The sequence below is a fragment of the Canis aureus genome, chromosome 18 (genome assembly GCF_053574225.1).
Source record: "Canis aureus isolate CA01 chromosome 18, VMU_Caureus_v.1.0, whole genome shotgun sequence".
In the NCBI taxonomy this organism is placed as follows: Eukaryota; Metazoa; Chordata; class Mammalia; order Carnivora; family Canidae; genus Canis; species Canis aureus.
The window spans coordinates 1,770,581-1,793,664 of NC_135628.1; the positions used below are offsets into that span (position 1 = coordinate 1,770,581).

Consider the following 23,084-nt stretch of genomic DNA (forward strand, 5'->3'; position numbering starts at 1 on the left):
GCCTCAGCAGCCTAAATGGTTGTTTTAAAACTGAATCGAAGAAAAAAAAAAAAACTGAATCGAAGGCTATAGTAAGTGAGAGTCACACATGCTACTAGTTTTCTTCCCTTTTTCTATCTCTGCCCCGACTTTTAAATTTGAACCTCCTTTGCAAACACCTAACACTTAAATTTGAAATTATTTTTTACTGTTATAGAAGGAGATTTTTAGGAAAAAAAAAAGTTTAGTTTACAAAGCAAACTACTTGTCATTTTCTAAAATTTGCATTTCTTGATATTTTTCAACTCCCTCCGAAGCTTTAGTAGAGAGAGTATCTCAGCAGCAAACCTAATTGGAAATAAATGAGCTCCTAGTTATTTCTGTTATTACTCTCATACCTCCTTTAGCTGCCTGAATATTTTATAAATGGCCACTGATAACCAGTTTAGTGAGTCTGTCTCGCTGCACAGTGCATAAATCACTCCTGGGTTAACTAAGTCATTCAGCCTTTGAATCGAGAACTCTGGACACACGCACGCACGTACACGACTATGTTTTGTGGGATTTAAAAAAACAATGTTCAATAAAACTTTGACATTGCATAGTTGGGCTTTAAAGTGAATCTGGGCCCTGTCTTCTACACTAGCACTGAGAGCCATTTCCAGGCATTTTTCACATCTAAAAATATCAGGAGGAAGCAGTATTTTGGAAGGTGGTCAACTGATGTAACAGATAAGTAGAATCTATTTGTTTTAGCCGAAGCAATAAGTACTTCACTTGAAGGGTGAATAGATACCCCCTTGTTTCCAGCAACCTACCCGAAGCATCAAGTATCGTCGCTTTGACCTCGTAAGGAAATAATCACTGTCTGGCGCACGAACCCAGGAAGCTGCACTGCCTCCCTTGGAGAGCAGACAACAGTATCGTCCAGAATAATCAGGCAAGATCCTGACGTGACAAATCCCAAGGAGAGGGTGCGGGTGATGAGGCCTGCTGCTTTCCTGTGCTACGTCTACTGCCCGCCTCCGTCCTATGGGCGACAAGGGTATGACTAAGAAACAAAAGAGTGAATAAAGCACGAAAGTCCGAGGAAAACCGAGTCACGGAGAGCCTTCTTGTCTCACGCTTGGTCTTCAGGAAATACGGTTGTCTCCTTTCCTGCGCAGGGGCGAGGCCACCAAGGCTCCCGGTGGATGCCTGAAACCAGGGGGACCGTGGATCCCTCTGAGCACTATGTATTCTTTCCTAGACATACACACCTAAGATAAAGTTTATTTTATAAATTAGGCTCAGTAAGAGATTAACACAATAATGGTAAAATAGGACAACCGTAACAACGGGCTATAATAAAAGTTAGGTGAGGGTGGTCTGTCTCTCAAAGCACCACATCGTGCTGTACTCGCCCTCCCTGTGATGACGTGGGATGATCAAATGCTGACGTGAAGGAGGAAGTGAAGCGCAGGATGTAGGGCCTGTGACATAGCATCAGGCTACTACGGACCTTCTGCTGACTCATCACAATCACCAGGGCACCTGGGATGCCCTATCGGGCAAGTGTCTGCCTTCAGCTCAGGTCGTGACCCCAGGGGCTGGGATGGAGCCCCAGGTCGGGCTCCCTGCTCAGGGGGGAGGCTGCTGCTTCTTCTCTCTCTGCTCCTCCAAGCTCATGTTCTCTCTCTCTCACTCTGCTGTTTCTCTGTCTCTCTCTCTCTTTCTCTCAAATAAATACATAAAATCTTAAAAAGAAGAAGAAGAAGAAGAAGAAGAAGAAGAAGAAGAAGAATCATCTGCTTCCAGAAGTCTTTAGGGGGTGGAGGCAGAGTGGACTCAAACTGCAGAAATCAAATGTGCAGGTAAGGGAGGCTACTGTACATAAAAACTACGACAAAAAAAAAAGTGTTTCTACTGGGCTTAGGGGAGGTGATGCTTAAAGAAACAAAAAAAAAAAAAGGGAAGGGGGAGGCTTCAAAGGAATAAATAATAAAAACCTATGTGAAGGGGATTGTGAAAGCTGTTTGGGACCGGTCTGGCCAGTGGTGGCAAGGGCCAGGACCTCTGGAGTGTGAGGATGGTGGGTTTTGGATGCTTCTCCGAGAGGCCAGGATGGAGGAAAGTGTTGTTATTTCCCTCGTGCCTCTCCCCTGGGATCCCTAAGGACATTCACTGCCTCCCCATTCCCGTTTAGGATGTAGAGTCCACCCCGGGAATCAGGTTGCTTAATATGGGGGAGAGGGGGATTAATGTCCTGCTCAGGTGAAGACTTGATGAGGAGAAGCGTGAGGTTATATCACTTCTGACATTCACTCCTCCACCCTGTTCTCTCAAACCTCCCGTTTGATGGATTATAAGGGAGAGAAGTGCCTCCCCTCCAAGGCTTTACTTTCTAAGAGTTTAGGGCGTGAAATTCTGACCAGAGGAACCAGCTGCCGAATGGCAGCAGAGGGAAGTGATCAAAAGTGGTTTTCTGACGCTTGGACCCCATCGCCTACCATGTCCTCGGATACACCCACAGGACTGGCCTTCTGCGGACGGTGTACCAGCTGCAGTAAATCGTATCTGCAGGAGAACTGAAGCCAAGGAACAAAATATGGGCCTTGTGGAAAGTACAGCTGCCTCCAGTAGGGAGCAAACAACGGAAGAGAAAGACATGATCTACTTAGGCTAATAGACTAGGGGCCCTGTGGTGCAACAGAGAGCTCACCGACCTCTGAAACTAATGCACTAAGACCTTTTAAAAAGCACGACTAAGATACTCAAGGAAATAATGGAAGGCAGTAGCGAAATGAAATGTGAAAAAAAAAAAAAAAGAAAAAGAAGTCATTAAAAAGAGCCAAGAGGAAATAAAGTAAGAAATTAATGAATGCAAGTAAAAATGGGCATCCTCTTAATGGGCATCAGCACATGAAAGGAAGAGGTCACAATGTGGACGACAGAAGAAAGAAAGAAAACACAGTGAGAAAAAGTGTTTCAAGAAATAATGAAGACAAACTTTCCAGAATTAAAGGGTGAAAACTTCAGGTCCTAATTGGAAACACTCCATAAGAAGAGAACGAGCCCAGGAGGATGTTGTACACAACCAGAAGAAGTCACTCCTAGTTTATACAGGTTGTACTAGAAAGCTGAAAATGAGCGAAAGTTATTCAGTTCTATTTTTCCAGTAATCTCAACTCTAAAAACTAGAGGAGGGAAATATAATACAGCTACAGGCCCATATCATTTATGAACGTAGACACGGAAGTCAGAACTGAACAAATCCAGCAGAGCAGGGCTCCTGGCGGCTCAGTCGGTTCAGCATCTGCCTTTGGCTCAGGCCATGACCCCGGGGTCCCGGGATCGAGCCCCACATCGGGCTCCCTGGGAGCCCGCTTCTCTCTCTCCCTCTCCCCCCTGTTCATGCGCCGTCTCTCTCTTTCAAATAAAAATCTTAAAAAAGAATCAAACACTATTGAAAAATAGCCCCAAATAATCACATAGGTTTTATCTCAGTGACGCAAGGACGTTTTATTAAAAGAAAATCCACTAATGTCATAAACCACAAAAATAAACTTGAGGAAGAAAAAAATCATATAATTTATTAATGCAGCACAAAGCATTTTTGCAAAGTTCAAAATCTATTTACGGCAAAGCCTCCTAGCTGACTAAAAATAAAAGGGAACTTATTTAACTTAGTTAAGTTTATAAATCCATCCCTCGCAGAGTTACACTCTAAAAAGGTTTATAAATGAAATCATATGATGTCTGGGAATTGTTTCAAAATAAACTATTGTCTGGGAAGGAGAGTGGAGATGGTGCAGAGGAAACAAAATTGTCCATATATTGCAATAGTTGTAACATGGTGACTGATCCAGTGTGGCTCCTTCTATTAGTCTCATTACCTTGGCAGCAACTATGAAGATTAAAAACCAAAAACGTACCATAAGCATTTTACTTAGTAGAGAAACTTGTGGGGTGCCTGGGTGGCTCAGTGGGTTAAGTGTTTGTCTCCAGCTCAGGTCATGATCCTGGGGTCCCGGGATTGAGCCCTGCACCAGGCTCTATGCTCAGCGGAGGGCCTGCTTCTCCCTCTCCCTCTGCCTGCCAACTCTCTCTCTCTCTCTCTCTTTCTGACAAATAAATAAATAAAATCTTTTAAAAAAATAGAGAAACTTGAGTTTCATTCCTTTTAAGATGAAGTACAGTTCAAGAAAATTTAATGATCATTTCTACCTTTAAAGATAGTAGTGGGTGTTCTGACCAAACAGTAAAGGAAAAGAAGAAGCAGGAGCCGGAGCAGAAGCAGTAGGAGGAGGAGGAGGAGGAAGGAAAGAAGATACATAAGAATTAAAAAGAAGATTAACATGACATTATTTGCAGATAAAATGATCATCTGCCTTGAATGCCCAAATCCACTGGTATTAGTGATAAAATTATTGCAAGAAATTTACCAAATACAAGTTCAACTACAAAAACAGTATTTATCTATCCTAGCAATAACTGAATAGACAATATAATTTCAAAAAGAATATCAACAAATATTCTAAGGAATCTAGAAATAAACATAAGTGAAAACATATAAGATCTTTATGGGGAAAAAAATTTAAAGTCTAATAAAGGAAAAAGAAAACGATCTTAGTAAATAGAGATGATATTATGAACATTCAATTCTTCAAAAATTGTACTATAAATTCAATGTTTATTGAAATTACTGTATGATTTTTTAAAAATACTTGATATTCTAAAATATTTATGAGGAAATAAATGTCTACTACATAGCTAATTTAATTTCAAAAAGAAAAAGTAGAAAAGAGGGACCCCCTTGCCAGATACTAAGATATACATATGCTGCAAAAATAATAAAAACAAGGGAGCCAACTGGAACAGAAGAGAGAGCTCAGAGGCAGTCCCATATGCAAATGGGAACTTATGCAATAAAGGTGATATTAGATTCATGGGAAATGGTGAGTTTTTAGTCTGTGGAAATTGATTATATAGAAAAAGAAATCTGGCTCAAAGGTGAACTCTAGTTGAATAAAATATTTATCTGTCCAGAAAAAAATGATAAAGATAATAGAAGAAAATGGAGAAGCCCACCCCGTGATTTAGAGATAAGAAACAATTTCCGGAACTAAATCTCCAAAGCAGAAATTATAAGGAAAAATTAATTTGACTAATCAACTGAAAATTCCTCATCAACAAAGGATATTATGGATAAAGTTAACAGATAGATGACAAATTTGCAAGAGTAAAATATCACTTGTGACCTGCTGCAAGCCTGAAAGGTCAAGTATTGGGCAGGTTGTAGGGACACGGAGAGACTGATCATGGCATAGAGATGGAAACAGGCCTTCTGGAGGGTAAGCTGGCATTATTTAATTCTACCAAATGAACCCATATCCTATGACCTAACATGTCTAATGACGGGTATATATTGTCCAGAAAAATCAGATGCAGATTCATAAAGAGTCTGAAGCACTATTTGCTTTAGTCAAGAGTTGGAATAATCAAGATGTCTATCACTGGGTAAGTAAACAGATGGAACACATGACTGTACATCAGTGAAGAGTAACACAGAAGGTGTGCACATAACAGCGTGGATGTTTCCTTCTTAAAAATGTGGAGTTCACATAAAAAAGTTCAAAGAAAAAAATCTCTAATACAATACAATTTACATAAATTAAAAGCACATGTGTGCATAACACAACTGCATATTTTACGATAATCTAAATGAAAAGATACACATTAAATCATTTTCGATAGCCTTTGAGGAGCAAGGGAATTGAATGGAGAATGGGGATAAAAAGGGTTGCATAAATAGTTGTGGGAGACTTGCACCGACTGCTGTTGCAATTCTACAAGAATGGGGATTTTGGACTGTGGTGAGTAAACATTTGTTGAATGCCTGAATGTGACATGACTTGAGGAATTCAATTCCTTTTATCTCTCTGTACCCGACTTCCAAATATTAGGTTGTATCGTATGAAATTGCAATTTTTTTATAGGTCAAACATGACCAAATATCAGCAATTTCATATAATTCAATCTAATAGGAAGGGAAATTTGAAAACAATGGAAGGTACTTGGGGAAATACAAACAACCACTGTAAAGACTAGTGGGAGATAACATGAAAGGCAAACCAACCTTGATTCCACTTTTTCATAATTACCTAAAAACCGCGTACATTGATATAGTTAAGATGACTGTCCTTAAAATAAAGTGCCCTTAAGACTTCCATCAATACTATTTCCTCAAAATGTCAGCCACATATTATACTAAGGAATACAGTACCTGCATCGTTTATCACGCTGATTTTTTTTTTAATTGACAATATTTAAATGGCCATTTAAAGATTTTTCACCATGAGAAGATTTTTCAGAATTTACAATGTAGTTTATATAAGATAAATTCTGAAAAACATTAGGGTCAGTCGCTTCTGAATCTCTTGAAACTATTAAAGGCACTTGTACATTCTTTTTTTGAAAACCACTTTATTATGATAGAGATACAAAACGTTGTACATATTTAATACATACAATTTGATCAGTTTGGAGAGAAATATACCCGTGAAACCATCACTACATTCAAGCCATAAACACATCTATTCCTTCCAAATATATATGTATGTGTATATACATACACATGTATGTATATGTGTGTTATTTAGTGATAAAGACATTTAACATAAGATCTATTCTCTTAGCAAATCTTGGTGTTATTAACCGTAGCCACTATTCTGTATATAAAACTCTAGGACACATTCATCTTGCATAACTGAAATTCTGTACCAGTTGACCAATCCTTTCTCACTTCCCCTTCCCTGAGTCCCTGGTAACTACCATTCTATCCCCTGCTTCTGTGAGTTTGACAATTTTAGATTCTCATGTAAGTGGGATCGTGTAAGTGGGATTTGTTCTTTGAAGGAATTTTTGATTTTAGAGAAATAATTGTTCAGTGGACAGATAAAATGGGAAGAAACTGAAAGAATATACAAGATAATTATTCTCTCAATGTCTTCCCATTTCCTCTTGCCTGTCTTCTGAACAATTATTTCTGTAAAATTGGGAACTTCTTAAAATATACCCAATGTGTTGTCACTAGATGTTATTTTCAACTGAGGTGACCTGAGTTACCTTTTATAACTAAACTTTTTGCGGTCGTGACTAAGTTCTTCCCAGAAAACTTCCCCATCATGCTCTACGTCATGGCTTGGTAGCTTAGGCACACTTGAGAGCTTTGTTTTTCACTCAGGAACTATTCCATATTGATTATTGTAATGAAATAGGTGTTTTGCTTCCCACGAATGAAGAAAAAAAACTAAGGGAAAATAATATCTTCATTTGTTGCAATGATTATATTATTCTTGAATAAGTGGAAAGTCAAGAAAACAGAATACCACTGAGGATTAGTTTTGTAATGGGTCAAAGAATTGAACTATAATCATGGACTGAGAAAACCAGATGTAGCTTGTGTGATCCCAGCGAATTAAGCTGTTTCCAATTCTTTTTTGAACCTGCACCTATTAAATGAAAATCTCTACTTGCAGCAATAAAATGATGCAATCTTCGTTCAATGGGATTTGATAATCATAAAGGTCAGAGAAAGGCAGCTCAACTCACTTTACTTATCTTCAGGATACTTTGAGTGAAATGACAGCTTTGATGGAAATTTTACCTTGACAGTGAAGCGTTTTTTCTTTGGTGGATTCCAAACTGTGCCAGTTGAATGAATGAATGCACGCAAAGGTGATAAGGATGTCACCAACACGTATGCTTTAAGAATCACAGATAATTCTTCCGTTCTGAAGATTGTGTCATGTGGAGCAAGGACTGTTGTTTGATTCCTAAAAAACAAACCATCATAGTTGATGCTCCATAACTCAGGGTATGTCATTTGTGAATTACCTTGAAGTTTTGTACACTCATCTGTCCTTTATTGGACCCCAGCCTTCAATGTGTGGGTTTCCTTCAACAATTTCACTGTTTATTAGCATCACTATCAGGGGATATACAGGTACATGGAGAAGGGATCAAATTAATTAAGAGTTCTCTACTCTGGTAGACTTTAATTAAATTTCTTTTCAAAGAAAGGAAGATAGGAAAATAATACCTAAAATAAGGTTTAAAGATTTGAAAATGTGGACTACTACTCAGCCATCAAAAAATGAAATCTTGCTATTTGCAATAATGTGGATGGAACTAGAGGATATCATGCTAAGCGAAATAAGTCAATCAGAGAAGGATAACTATTATATGATCTCACTCAAATGTGGAATTTAAGAAATAACAGGAGATCATAGGGGAAGAGAGGAAAAAATAAAATAAGATGAAATCAGAGAGGGAGACAAACCATAAGAGACTTTTAATCAGAGGAAACAAACTGAGGATTGTTGGAGGAAAGGAGGTGGGGGGTGGGGCACCTGGGTGATGGACATTAAGGAGGGCACGTGATGTAATGAGCACTGGGTGTTAGATAAGACTGATGATCACTGACCTCTACCTCTGAAACCAATAATACATTAAATGTTAATTAATTGAATTTAAATTTTTTTAAATTATCGAAAAAAAGATTTAAAAAATGTAAATTGGTCATGTATGTATGATTACAACAAAGGTAATACAAATGAAGGAATAGTGAAGATATTTTCCAGTCCTACGCTGACCTGCCTTTGCTCTGTCTTTTCCTTGACAAGAAAAAAACAGTCTATTTTTCAATGGCGAACAGGTCACCAAAACTATGACAAAAAACATTCCTCACTAGTCTGATTCTATCCAATAACTGTCACCACGGATAACTGTGGGTTGATTTAAAGGATAAAGTATGAAGATCATACTTCAGTCTACAAAGGAAAACTAACACTAATAGTTTGTGATGAAACAAATATACTTCCATCATCAAAGATACCAAATGTTTAACTATTTGCTTTTTGCATGATGTTTCTATGTCTCAAATATCTAAATTTGATCACTGAAAAGATTGTGCTATTTCAACTTTTGAAGTTTAGGCAAGAAGGAGATGCATGTGATTCTTCAATAAATACTATTAACTGCAGAAATACTACCTAATAATTATAAAATTAGATGGGGTAAACAATTTTGTCTCTTGGATAAGATTATGAAAATCTTTTAATTTTTCACTATAATTTATCTACATTACAAAATCATTTTCCTGGAGGTAACTTAAATAATTTGGTACCCCGCAGATGCATCCTTAGATTCTAGGATGCATAAAAAAAAAAATTAACTAGAAAAAAAATTCATTCAGCCATACTCATAGACTAGGGCAATGTCATTTGAGTATAAAATGGAAGTTAAAATTTTATAGTCCCACATTGTCAAGGTTTCAAATTCAATTTCCATTAATGTAACTTCCCAGATAAGAGTCCTATTTACCCATAGAATGTTTATTCTAAGGCAGGAGAGGTTTGAATTAGTCTAGAAGAAAATCAATGATGGCGTTCTTTATTAAGAAGACATAATTGAAATTTTATGTAACAGAACCTAATAATTCAAACATGGAATACCCTCTAGATATCTTCAGGGATTTTTCCCTTGTTAGCTGTCTCTAAATATGCATGCTGGATATAACAATTCAGAATGATTAGCTTACAACTGTTCACGTCGCCAGTCCCATGGTTTCCACATATGAGGCTTCACTGCTTTTAAAAGGTGACTGGAAGTGCTTGGCTTTGACTGTATGCTCTGATCCAGACACACAGACGGGCTCACTGGAAGTCGCAATTCTGAAAAAAAATTCAAAAGAGCAAAAACCAGTCATTCTATTGTTTCTTTTCGAAATGGCTCCAAAATAGTGTTTGCTGTGTTCATCTACAGGGTCTATGGGACATACACAACCAAGTTGTTTCCCCATTCTGAATCAAAGTTAGATCCACTAAATAGTGCATGTTTAGAGATGCCTTTTTTTTATATATAGTTTATTCTCTTCCAATAGACGAGGAGAGTCTTGCTCAGAAAGGGAGGTACATACGGTGTCTCCAACTGTCCTGCACCAGGCAGATCTATCCTCCACACACACAAGAGATGCACTCTTAAATATGGGGAAGATGGCTGCGGGAGCTGACTTTTGCTTGTGATAAGAACATTACATGGACAACTTGAGTTGATTTCGGGACAATCCTGTCCTTCATGTGCTACAGACTCTGTCATGCTTCATGATCTTGGTCCTTTACTCAACAACAGTGCTTTATTATTCTGTAAAATATTATTTAATAATTTTTTAAGGTATCTAACACTGAAGACCAACAGTACTGCTGTACTCCAGAACACTCATTGATATTTAAAAAAAAAATAAATGTATTGAATGTGCATGGTTAGAAAAATCAAATTGTATAGGATGTTATCAAATTGGAAGAGAAAGGAAGCATCCAGCGATCCCCACCCTCCCCAATCTAGGACCTCTCTCAGTCGCAGCCAAAGCCTAGATATTCACTTTTGAAGTCTGAATCAGTGCATGATGGATACAATGTGTATAATTCTGCAATATGTAGATTGATATAAATATCAGTATATCTATATAACTTATATATGCAGGCATTTCTGCTTTTTAGATTATCCAAAAGAGACATTATGGTAGTCCCCTTTATCTATAGTGTTGCTTTCTTGAGTTTCAGTTACCTGTGCCATTCACCTCCCTTCACCTCATCACTAGGCCTGTTAGCATCCCACATCATCACAGGGACCAGTGCGGTACGTAACATACTTCAGGAGAGCCGGACCACATTCACATAACTTATCACAGTCCAGTTGTGATCGTTCTTTTTTATTATCTGTTATTGCTGTTAATCTCTTGCTGTGCCTAACTTATAAGATAAACTTTATTTTGGTGTGTTCATATAAGAAAAAACATAGTTCATACAGGGTTCGCTACTACCTGCCATTTCAGGCATCCACTGGGGGGTTCTGGATTGCATCCCCCACACATAAGGGGGAGTTACTGTATAATGGTCCAGGTCTGGCTTATTTACCCCCCACTCCATCCTCGAATCCTTCCCATTTGTGCCTATATAGAATTAATTACATTAACCTTCTTAATGGCTTGGGGTGTGCTGTTAAATGAATATACATTTGTTTTAATCACTCTCTTACTGCTGTGTATTCAGATTATATTTGTGGCATTTGTCTTTTGTTATTTCAAAGATACTGCAATGAATGCTCTTCTAAATCTATTGTGGCGTACTTTTACAAGTTTATCTAGGGGCAAATTCTAATCCGTATGGGTAATTGCCAGATCAACAAATAACCGCATTGTGAATTTGATAGGTATTACTGAGTTGGCTTCCAAAAAGGTTGTCCCGATTTCCACTCCCTCCAACAGTGTATGAGAGTTGTTGTTTCCTTACTGCCAGGTCGCAGTGATTTATTTTTAAATTATACAACCTATCTAGCTCTCAAAATGGAACAAAGCCTTTAAATTATTTTTCCCCCTTGTGCACGTTTCATCAATACTAACATAGTCTAATTTAAAACACTTCACACTCTTAAGTAAAAGTCAGCAGAAGTCAAGCTGTTCAATGTATTCCCATATCTCATTATTTAGCACAGTGTGATCTTTTTCAAAAAATGATAGCCTACTTGTAAGGCTTCCTTATTAATGAAGTTCTAATACATCATAATAAAAGAAATACTCAAATTGCTTGTTTCTGGAGGTGACAAATGAAGAGTCATTAAGGTAATTTCTTTTCTTGGGAACCACAACTTTAAAAGACTTGAAATGTTTATATAATCCTTTAAATTTACAGTAAGAAAATACGTTCTCTTTTTTTCACTAAAAAGACTTTTTTTTTTTTTTTTTGTAGAATTTATTACTAGGAAAGATTTTCTCTCTCCAGAAGAGCTAATTTGTGGCCTTCTTTTGTATAATACGAGAACAGTGTAATTTACTCTGATTTCCTTTTTATCCTTACTGCCAGGAAGCACGGCATTGATTTGAAGTCCAAGCAGAGCTGACTTTGGAGAAGCTACCCCTATTAAGTGTTTCACCAAGGTAGTAGCTCAATGATTTTCAGGAAGTAGTAGTCAGCAAATATGTCAAAGAATAAACAATTTTATGTCACTTTTTTTTTTTGCCTTAGTTTATGTGGAAGAGCCTATAACACAGAGCAAGTGGAATCCAATATAGGAATTGTCAAGAATGTGTCAGAGTTCCACATCAGCCCCTGAAACTGTGGTTGAGCAATGGAATTTAATATCGATTAATTTTTACCCTTTGTGACATATATATATATGTCACAAAGATAATAGTTATAGATAGATAGATGATAGATAGATGATAGATAGATAGATAGATTAGTGTATTACATTAATAGATATATTAATATGTCACAAAGATTTTATATATATATATATCTTTCTATTACTTTATTCCAGGTTTGGAATTTACTCTTAATGATTCTAACCTCCTCCCCCAAAACAAAAACAAAACAAAAAAACCTCTAATTAGATGTTCCCGACATCTAAAATAATTCCCATTTCCCTTGATTACAGCCAAAAATTAAAAATAAGCTCCATTAATACCTATAAAAGCTGCAACTACATTTTTTTGGAACCACGATAAATAATTGTGGAAAATCTTAAATACCCTAGTATCTCATTTAACATAGTCAAAGAATTGTCAGAAGTCACTATTCCTTTCATCTTTCATTTCCCTTTTCTATCAAGGGCTCTCTCAACAAACCAGTCCAATCCACTTGTGTTAATATTCCATGCCCCCCTTTTCCCTTTACCACCCAACACCCACAGGAACCTAGAAATCTTCTATAAACAACGTCAAAACTAGCTTCTGTTTTTGGGAGAAATTTGAGAGATGGGTTTCTATGACAATCTTTTAAATGGCCTTGTAATTCATTAACACATGTTTGTTAAATATTTTCAGAAAGAAATTAAATGTGGAGGGCCTACCATGTGTCTCTAGGGCTTCCCTACTGCATAGTATGAAGAATGAATGAATAAGCAGATATGGACGTGAAAGATCTCTGTATTTTTATTGACCGACTACTCTCAGCTTATTTAAAGAGCTCTGAAGCCTGTAACTTTTCCACTTACCCAGGGTAAAAATGAACAATTTTTTAAGGATGCATAAAAACCGCTTTTCTCCTGCCTTCTAGAATCTGGTTGGCCAGGCACTCGGTACCTGCTGAGTATGGTGCAGCTTTAAGAAAAGAAGGATTAAACCAGAACCACAAGACCTGTATTTTCATTTTAATTCTTAACAACCAATGTTAAGGGGTATGTGACAACATCAAGGAGTCCTCTAGAATCCAGAATGTGATCTCCCAGGAATCTCCTGATGTCTCATCACTGAACACCATGCTCATGCATTACAAGTGCTCAGAAAATGTTCTAGCAACGAGCTAGTTTGGAGGGAGGTGGGGGTTAAGTCAATGTGTGCTTGGAGACCAAAATGGTATTTAAATGTATTAAAAATATTTTATTTTTTTCCCTTCTACATGACATTTAATTATGTACATTATAGGGAAAGACAATACACTGGAAGACTAGCAAAGATTAGCAGACTAATTTATACTTTATTTGATTTAATGTTTTGCCCAGAGCTAATAATTAATAGGAAAGTAATAGTGGAAAATGTAATTATATTTCATGAATGTTTGAATATTGTCTTGAATTTCATATTAGGAAGCTAAACTTAGCCAGGATTTTCTTGTTTTAAAACTTCCAGTGAAGATAAAAGGTCTTAATTAATAAATTAACAATTAGTTTTGAGATTAAAAGTATAAGTAAGTACCATTTGTGGATATATTAATTGTTCTTTCTGCCCAAATTCATTTACAAGTCTTAATCCTTAGCCTGCAGGTAGAGATATGCTAACATTCTTGCAGAACTTACATACGTAACAAATATAAATTAATATATACACAAACTAAAGTCATAGCTAGGGAAAAACTGAGTCAGGGCCTTGGGAGAAAATGAATGGATGGCATGAGTCAAAGGGGTAAGTGAACAGATTGTTAACCAAAAAACTATTACAGAAGGGGCTGTTAAAGGATGGTAGAGTTAGAGGGAAAAATAGGTAGTGAGGCTCCCATGGCTGATGAAAGGGAAGCTCTTGCCACCCCTAGCCCAGAGGGTGGTGATTACAGAACTAAGCAAAGAGCGAAGCTGTGGGGGAGGACACTGAGTACGAGCTATGGCCACAGGCAGAACAGAGGCACTTCCAAGGCACGGTCTGGCAGGGAAGCATGTAGGGGATAAATACCCCAAAGTTCTCTCTTCCTGAACTCTGATCTCCTACCAGAAGTCAGGGGACAAGGGAGCCCCATTGACACAGTCTGTGGTAGGTAGACAGCTTCCTGGGGAAAGGTCTAGAGTGAAGGAACGAATGGAGAATATCCAGAGCAAACCCCGCATTTGGAAAATACAAATTTTTGCCCTAGTTTTCTTCTTATTGGCCACATGTCCTAGAAACAATCATATATGTGTACATGTGTGTATGTGTGTGTGTGCACGCACATATGGGAAGAGTGAATATTACTTTTGATCTCTAATAAGAGCATTTTTACATGATAGTAGGGCATGGCTTAGGATGAACCATATGAAACTGAGCTCTGTTAGATAAAAAAGTGGTTTAATATTGATCAAATATCAGCAATTCATAATGTTTCTCTTACCACATCGTGATGACTATTGAAGGGAAGTAAGATAGTACATAAATATACTGCCTGTGAAAGAGGGCTCCAGTGGCTAGAATGTCTGTGGGTAGGAATGACGAAAAGGTGCACTGGTTAACTTTATGTGTCAGCTTGACTGGGCCAAGGGATACCCAGATAGCTGCTTAAACATTACGGGTGTGTCTGCGAGGGTATGTTTGGAGAAGATCAGCGTTTGAACTGGTGGGCAGAGTAAAGCAGACAGCTCTCCCGGTTGTGGTTGGGCATCAACCAATCTGCTGAGGGCCTGAACAGAACGAAGAGGCAGAGGAAGATTGAATTTGCTCTCTGACTGATTAACTGAGCGGGGACATCAATCTTCTCCTGCCCTAAGAACTTGGTTCTTAGGCCCTCAGACCGGGACTGGAATCTAACCACTGGCTCTCTACACGGCCTGAGTCTCCAGCTTGCAGATGGCAGATCATGGGACTTATCAACATCCAGAATCACAGGAACCAAAACATTACAATAAATCTCTTTCTCTCAATGAATACATAAATAAGAGATAGATGATAGATAGATGAGATTAGATAGATAGATAGATAGATAGATAGATAGATAGATAGATAGACAGATGATAGACCGATCTTCTTTTCTATTTCCATGGAAAACCCTGACAAGTATGAGGGACAAACTTGAAATCATTCAATGAGTACCTAGTATATGCTTGGAAAACAATAGAAGCATAGCCCAAGTCCTGCCAATTCCTAAAAGAGAACAGATATCTTCACCTCTGAATCTGCTTCCTTCTTTGAATGATGATGAAAAAGACAGCTGTAAGCATGGTGGGTACTAAACAAATATTTACTGGATGAACAACTAGATGATTTCGGAGATCCTTTATAATTCTTAATTTGTCTTCCTAGGTGAAGAGTTATGTGATAATTTTTAAAATATATGCTACATATGACCTAATGGACTAGATACGTGGCAAGAGTCCTGTGAATTCAGGTATATTTCAGCAATTCTGAGTGATTCCCAAGGTCAACCAGTTGCCATTTGATTTGTGTGAGGCCCAATAAACCGCATTGTACAAAAAAACCACATTGTAAAAGAAAGGAAAAGAAAAAAGAAAACCATGAAAGAGAAGATCACCAGCAGACAGCCAAGAGGAAAGCTATCCATTTACAGGGACATCATATAAGAGAGGGATTTGGGGACCAAGGCACATTTGCTTCCCCAAACAAACTGAACCTGTGCCTTGGGAAGACATGGATGAAACCAATAAGGCACAGTTCTGATTTGTCCAGGATGTTGCAGTATACTTGCTATCCAATACTCTCCCCCACCTATTTTTTAGGATTTTATTTATTTATTCATGACAGACACAGAGAGAGGCAGAGACACAGGCAGAGGGAGAAGCAGGCTCCCTGTGGGGAGCCCAATGTGGGACTTGATCCCAGGACCCCGGGATCACGCCCTGAGCTGAAGGCAGACACTCAACCACTGAGCCACTCGTGTCCCATTTAACAACATTTTGCAAACAACATTCCAAAGAACATTTATTTAAAAAAAATCCTAATTCTTGTCTATTAATGAATTCCTATTCATAATTACGACCATGAACAAATTCCTTAACTTTTCTAAGTTCAGTGTCTTTATCTGGAAAATGAGAATTTAACGGTAGTAATAATAATAAGAAGAATGTACCTCATATGGATGCTGAAAGAATTAAACATAAAATTTTCTTTAAAGAGTTTTGCACAGCACTTGGCATATATTACTCAAAGAATGTTAAATAGCTACTACCAGAAGTACTTTAATATAACCCTTTTCTATAATCTAGGAAACCTGTTTATAACTAGAAACTTCACAAAGTGTAACTTAAATGTTATTCCTTTTGAATTTATTCAACACCAAGGGCTTCTCGTCACTGCTGACTATCAGACAAAGGCTAACCTATTAAATCCTCTTTTATGTGATTCTTAAACATGTGACATTTGACATTAGCCGCTTAAGAACGAAGCAGGAAATATGTGATAAGCACAGATGTGTAGATCAAAATAAAATGCAGCAATTTTATTTGAAGTAGCTTGTAAAGACACACTGGTTTAGTGACCTTCCTCATGTTTAGCCTAGCGATCTCCCAGCAAAGCAGTTCATTTCCTGATGTTTCGTGTGTTGAAAGGAGTTCTGTGTTGAGGCTAGGTTTCTGTGGATGGGGTAGGCCTAGGGCCGACCTAGTTTTGCAATAGTTAAGTCTATTCCTCTCTGTTTTGTTCAGGAACAGATTTTTTTTTTTTTTTTTCACAAGCAACCAACACAACTCTCAGTCAACAGAACTAGATCTTAGTCAACAAGTTTATGACCCACAGACAAAAGTCACTAGACTATTTCAGACCTACACCTGATCTTAAATGGTATAATTTGAGGATCTACATGCTCCAAACACATCAATTCCTTAGCATATTTTTGTTTTCATTTTATACAAGTGGCATTACTCCTACATAATTCTAACCTTAAGCCAAGCAACTCAAAATTCCTTTCTCAAGAGTTGACATTGTTATGTTACTACCTGTGTGGATCTGACACCGATAGTTTACTCTCTATAGTTTCGGAATATCTTTCCCATGTTACCACCTAAGGGTGCATCAAACCACACATACAAATACCGTAGTACATCAGTACAGTAATTTGGGGGGTGAGAGGAAGAATAACTTGCGTTTTATGTTGTAAGAAATAAGATGCAGTCCATGTCCTGATGTAAATGGAGATACAATCTGACCCATAAAAAATGACCAGATCAATAACACGACAATGTGCTTGAAAGAAGTAGTCATTGTATAAAGTTTCCATCAACTAACCAACCAAGCAATCAAATGCTTGTTGAGCACTCAGTAAATGCAAGCCATAAATGTTCTCCTTTCTGTTCTTTTTCAGTGGAAGTGTCAAAGCCATGCAATTGTTACAAAAACAATTTTCCCCGTGGACTGCTCTATGTTTTGACCATGACAACATAAGAACCTTGAATTCTGTTCATTTTCCTTGGTAATAAAAGCTATGTCTAGGCTACTACTTCAATTTTCTTGCCCCTGTGATTTCACTGCAATGACCAAACAGCATGAAAGATTGTTTTATTACTTTATGGCAGCTTAATTTTGCTTTGATATTTTTCTGCATGAATTTTCCAGGGAAAAAGAAAGAGGAAAAAATGCTTGACTAGTTCAGCAAGACCAGAGATGAATAATTCAGTATAAATTAATGAGCATCATTAATAACAATTTGAAACACAACCTCCGACAAATATTAATACATAGAGTGCAACAAATATGATAATAGAATAGCTGTCTAAACCCACCCATTGTGAAAATAAGTTAATCACTTTATTAATATTAAACTTTTTTTCAGGAACATTTTCTAGGGTAAGCCATGAAATATTATTGATATAATTTACATCAGAATAATTAATGACTAACTAAAAATTTGTGATTCTAAATTCTTTTTGAGTATATTGAAGTCAATCCTAATTTAAATATATGACATAAATATGGGGGGGTCATTGCCCCTATTTTAAATGAAATCATGCATTAACCTATTCCTCCTTCAATGACAACTTCACAGACCAACTCAATCTTCATTTTTACCCTATGTTTTTGGTATAATAAAAGGTGCATGGTATTACGGTCAATCCGCTTCTCTACTATTTATAAATAAATGTATATGTGAACCAAGTACATATTCAGAATATCAATATTTTCATAATATCTGATTCCAAGATTGAGACAAAAATATAAAATACACAGAGACTAGAGCCAGTTCCTGAAATGAAATTTAATGAGGGCCTGAGATGCAAATGCCAGAAATAGGTCAGGAACATGGAAATATGTCAGAGAAGATTTTTGGTTTGGACACTGAGCAAACATATTTCCATGGAACCATTTTATCTTCAAGTTCTTTCCCCCCTTCCAAATGATCGGTGAAATAAAATTGGAGTCTGTGGAGGTCAGGCTTGGCTGAGCGGCATCATAATACAAGAGTCTGCTCTCAATACAGATGAGGACACCGAGGGCAAGGGTCAGAAGCCGGGCAGTACCTGACGAGTTTCTGAAATAGTATCTCAGTTTTCAGTTTTCAACCTTAGCTAAGTAAGCCGATGGTCAGTCAGGTACATTTGACCTATTTTATACCTTGTAAATAACTACAGAATTAACCAATTACTTGAGCCAAAAGGAGAGGGGCCTTCCTATCTGAAGTGCTAAAAAACCGTTAAAAACCATTAATTTGGGGTTTAAAACTTTAGGTTTTCCTTTATTATTCTTGTCTAGATTTTAAACTCTGAAGTTAAGCTCTCTTTTCTCCCTGTAGAACTTAGGTCAGGACATTAAATTCAGATGACTATTTTCTATTAAGGACACTTTTTTTTTTTTAAGTAGGCTCCATGCCCAGCACAGATCCCAACTCGGCGCTTGAACTCACAACCCCAAGATCAAGACCTGAGCTGAGATCAAGAGTTGGATGCTTAATCAACAGAGCCACCCAGGTGCCCCAAGGGGTGTTCTTCATATTTTCTTTATACATCTCTTATCTTCTGTATTGCCAAGATGCTTTTAGTATATATGTGCATGTGTGTACATATATATATATATCTATATGCATGTATATGTACATAAATTACATAACATATATTTAATTTATACATATAACTATATATATGAATTATATTTCAGAGATTTAATGCACTTTAACTCAGGCATCAGTTTCAACGTCAGCATTTTATTTCAATTAACCTCACTTGTCTGCATGTCTCTGAAAAGCAATCCCAGATTGAACATCCAGTTCTAAACTACCATTTAGATGCCTTAAAAAAGGGGGATGGTGGATAACAAGTAATTTATATCTTGTTTTTTTTTTTTTTCTTGCCAAATACATTGACTTCCTTCAGGAAAATGACTGTGGGGCACCCAATAATGAATGTCCAGTCCTTTTCAATAAATTAAAAATGGATATTCATTACTTTTAAAAAAATCCTGGGACCTCTGGCATCAGTCAGGTGTTCAAAGTTATGAGTTAACCAATCCAACCATTGGCTATAGTGTGACTCAATTGAAGCTGAATTTAAAAACTCGGGTGGTTGGGGTGTCTGGCTGGTTTGGTTGGTGGAGCACGCAACTCTTGATCTCAGGGTTGTGGGTTTGAGCCCCATGCCGGGTATAGGGATTACTTAAAATCTTTCAACAAAATAGAAGTTTGGATTGTTAAGTAGTATAAAAAAATTCAAGCTAGCTTTAAGTCAAAAGGTGAAAATATTGAGTAACTGTGAAAAAATTATCAGAGTACAGGTATTATTACCCTCTTCCTTTTTGATCTTTGAAAGTATGATACATACTTATGCGGGAACCATGTCTTTGTTATGTTGTTTGAAGGAATGGAAAGAAATAAATTTATTGTTTAAATTTATATAGAGTTAGGGGAGAGTGGACATGAAACCAATGAGGAGAGAAGTTGCCCAGGCATGTTTTAATGAGCTGGGGGGTGCGGGGGGGGGGGGGGCTTTGCCCAGTGAGCGGTGAGGTTATAAAGGCAGAATTTGGAAGAAATTTCATTGTGTGATGAGTAAGTCTAATTTCCCCCCTTACTGTCAGTTTGTACCCACCTCTCCTTTCCTCAAAACAAAAACAGAAAACTATTTAAAAATTTAAACTATTTCTCAAAGCTTTTGGGGTCAGCCTTATTGCTGTTGGAATGAGTAGGTTTTATTTGTTTGTTTGTTTGCTTAAATCAACATAATGCTCAACATTCTCTCAAAAAGGTCATTTTTACTTAGGTCTTTGCCATTAGTGACTCCATCCCCTTTGCCTGACATGAGGCCCCTTAGCCCGAGAGGGCTGCAGAGGCAACCTGCTGTGAGGGAACAGAGGCCACTGGCAGCAAAGCAAAATCAGATTTAGAGAAAAATACATGTAATTTCTATGAGGAGAAAAGTTGAATTAAGAGTTGTTCATTCAATTTCATGCATCTGGAGTAAAAAAATGACAAAAGTTCACGGCTACTATTATCCATCAAATAATTTGCAATTCAGGTTTTCAGCGCAATGCTTCAGACTTACTCACCTTGTCTGCAACTTGCCACTGCCCCAATTTCCCAGAGATTTTTGCTCTTGACTCACCGTTTTCTTCAATCCCCCCCAATCTGTTTTTTATTTACCAAGTCACTTAAAATACTCACAGAATCCATTACTTCCAGGAGCTTGAGTTGACATTAGGGCACATGTTTCTGACTAGAAATTTTCGAGATTGACGTAAGACTTTTAGGTTTTTTAGTTGCTTTTTAGTTTTGCTTTTCCCTGTGAGCCATATTCTAGATAATAAGAACTTTTCACCCACAAATGGCTTAAAATTTTGTTTCTGTTGCTTGTAAACAGCAAAATATCCTATTAAAACTTGTCCTTTAGGTAAAATTAGTCTTAATTAAAAACTCAGAGTACATCTGGTACATTGCTCATTTTGCTTTCGGCACAACACATGTGTAGATTTACCAATAAATCACGTAACTGGAAAATTTTAAATATCACTTTGTGGGTGGTATCTTTGCTTTTTATAGCCTGCTATGAATATAGTTTAAAGTTCTTTCCCTTAAATGACACCAGTTCTTCTAAAATTGGCTGTTGACTGCCCTACTACCCAGGACTGAGAGAGAAGGAATCTAGAAACAGAAACATTACAAAATACTGAACTGAAAAGACAAATTAGGCCAAAGACCAGTTTACTTAACCATGTCATCTTCCTCCTTTTCTTCTCAATTCTGTATTTAGATTCAAAGTAAACTTTCTGCTTCTGCAATATTTGGGACACAAGGACGTAAATAGTTGTGGCTTTATGTTTGAGGATAAATGCACCCCTATTTCCATACTGTGCTCGATAGAAATATTTCAGGTCTAGTTGTGACACTGTTAGAACTCAAAAATGCTAAATGCCACCATCACGACCCCCAAGATTGGGAAAAGAAGGAAAAGGCACCTCCTTACGTTGTTGTTGCTCTTTTAAGCTCTATGGTTAATGAGAGATGATGACAAGACTGCTACCCGGTTATTATTTACCACCAGGGTGGAATGTTTAGTGTTCAACTGAGAGTTCACCATGTCTGGCCTTGACCAGAAGAACTGTGGGTGAAGCCTAGTAGTAAGGAATCTATACTAAAGAGAGAAAAGGTGGCTGGCAAGCTATGTCCAAGGGTAGTGGACATGAAAGAGGAGGGCGGCTTCTAGAGCACTGCTCCTCTAGACCATAGCCTGTCTTCCACTCCAGGTTTTGGTCAGAGCAAAAACAATACTAAGAAAATTTTTTCCAAAAATCTGAGAGGTTGAGAGTATAACATTACATGCAATAATTAAAAAAAAAAAAAAAAGACTTATAAAGAAGGATTTTAACTACTAATATTTTTTACTGGTAAGTCAATTTAGTTCTGGCCTATTTAGGTTTCTGAGACTACCAAGGGCCAATTGGCAAAACAGTGAGAGTTACATTGGGACGTGGCACCGACAGTTTCTGCAGCAGCCCTAAGAGAAGCAGGCACCGCACGAGTCGTGGTGTCCCTGACATGGGGCTGAGCCCTTGGCACAAAAAATGACAGGCACAGCAGCAGCAGCGGCCTCTGCCCTGTGGGGCACCACCCTCAGGGCACCTTTGGTGGTCATGACCAGTGGTGTACGTGGGCAACAGAGCAGAAGGGGAGGAAATGGTGGCCATGGTATCAAGGAACGAGAGGATTGCTTTTATGAGCACACAGGATGAGCCCTCGAAGACAGGGGGTATTTGAGGGCATCGTAATGATTAAGAACGCGACTGAAATTTAATAGGTAACATTTAATAAAATTTCATGGAATTGATTAAAGATAATTTAATAAATTTGATATTTGTGTTTGTGTGGGATAAAGACAATATTTATTTGGAAGGCATCGGTAAGGCGTAAAGTCCAGCATCTCTTTGAACAATCAGGCACCCATTCTCACTGGCCAGTGCACACACCACGCCAGCCGTTACCATGTTGAATGTCACTCTGTGTACGCTAACAAGCTCTCCCTCATCCTGCATCACTTTTGAATGTCTCCCTGGACATTGATGTGGGTGAAAAGCTTGATGGTAATTATTTGAACCTAGAGATTGGCTCCATTTTGTTTATTTATTTTTTCTTTGTATGTATTTCTTTTTAAGATTTTATTTATTTATTCATGATAGTCACACACACAGAGAGAGAGAGGCAGAGACACAGGCAGAGGGAGAAGCAGGCCCCATGCAGGGAGCCCGACGTGGGATTCGATCCCGGGTCTCCAGGATCACGCCCTGGGCCAAAGGCAGGCGCTAAACCGCTGCGCCACCCAGGGATCCCTATATGTATTTATTTTTAAAGATTTTATTTATTTATGAGAGAGAGAGAGAGAGAGAGAATGAACAGAAGAAGAGGATCAGAGGGAGAAGGATAAGCAGACTCCCTCCTGAGCAAGGAGCCCCA

General features: G+C 37.7%; 1 protein-coding gene across 2 annotated transcripts in view; it reads right to left on the bottom strand.

The window, feature by feature from the left end:
* The window catches only part of CPED1 (cadherin like and PC-esterase domain containing 1), a 262,754-nt gene that overhangs the window by 162,913 nt on the left and 76,757 nt on the right, over positions 1-23,084 (bottom strand). For both annotated transcript variants that reach the window (XM_077855991.1, XM_077855990.1), the window contains exons 5-6: positions 9,563-9,695; positions 7,628-7,796 (exon numbers count right to left, since the gene is read on the bottom strand). In XM_077855991.1, coding sequence (XP_077712117.1) covers positions 7,628-7,796; positions 9,563-9,695 — 302 coding nt within the window. The remainder of the gene's footprint in view (positions 1-7,627; positions 7,797-9,562; positions 9,696-23,084) is intronic.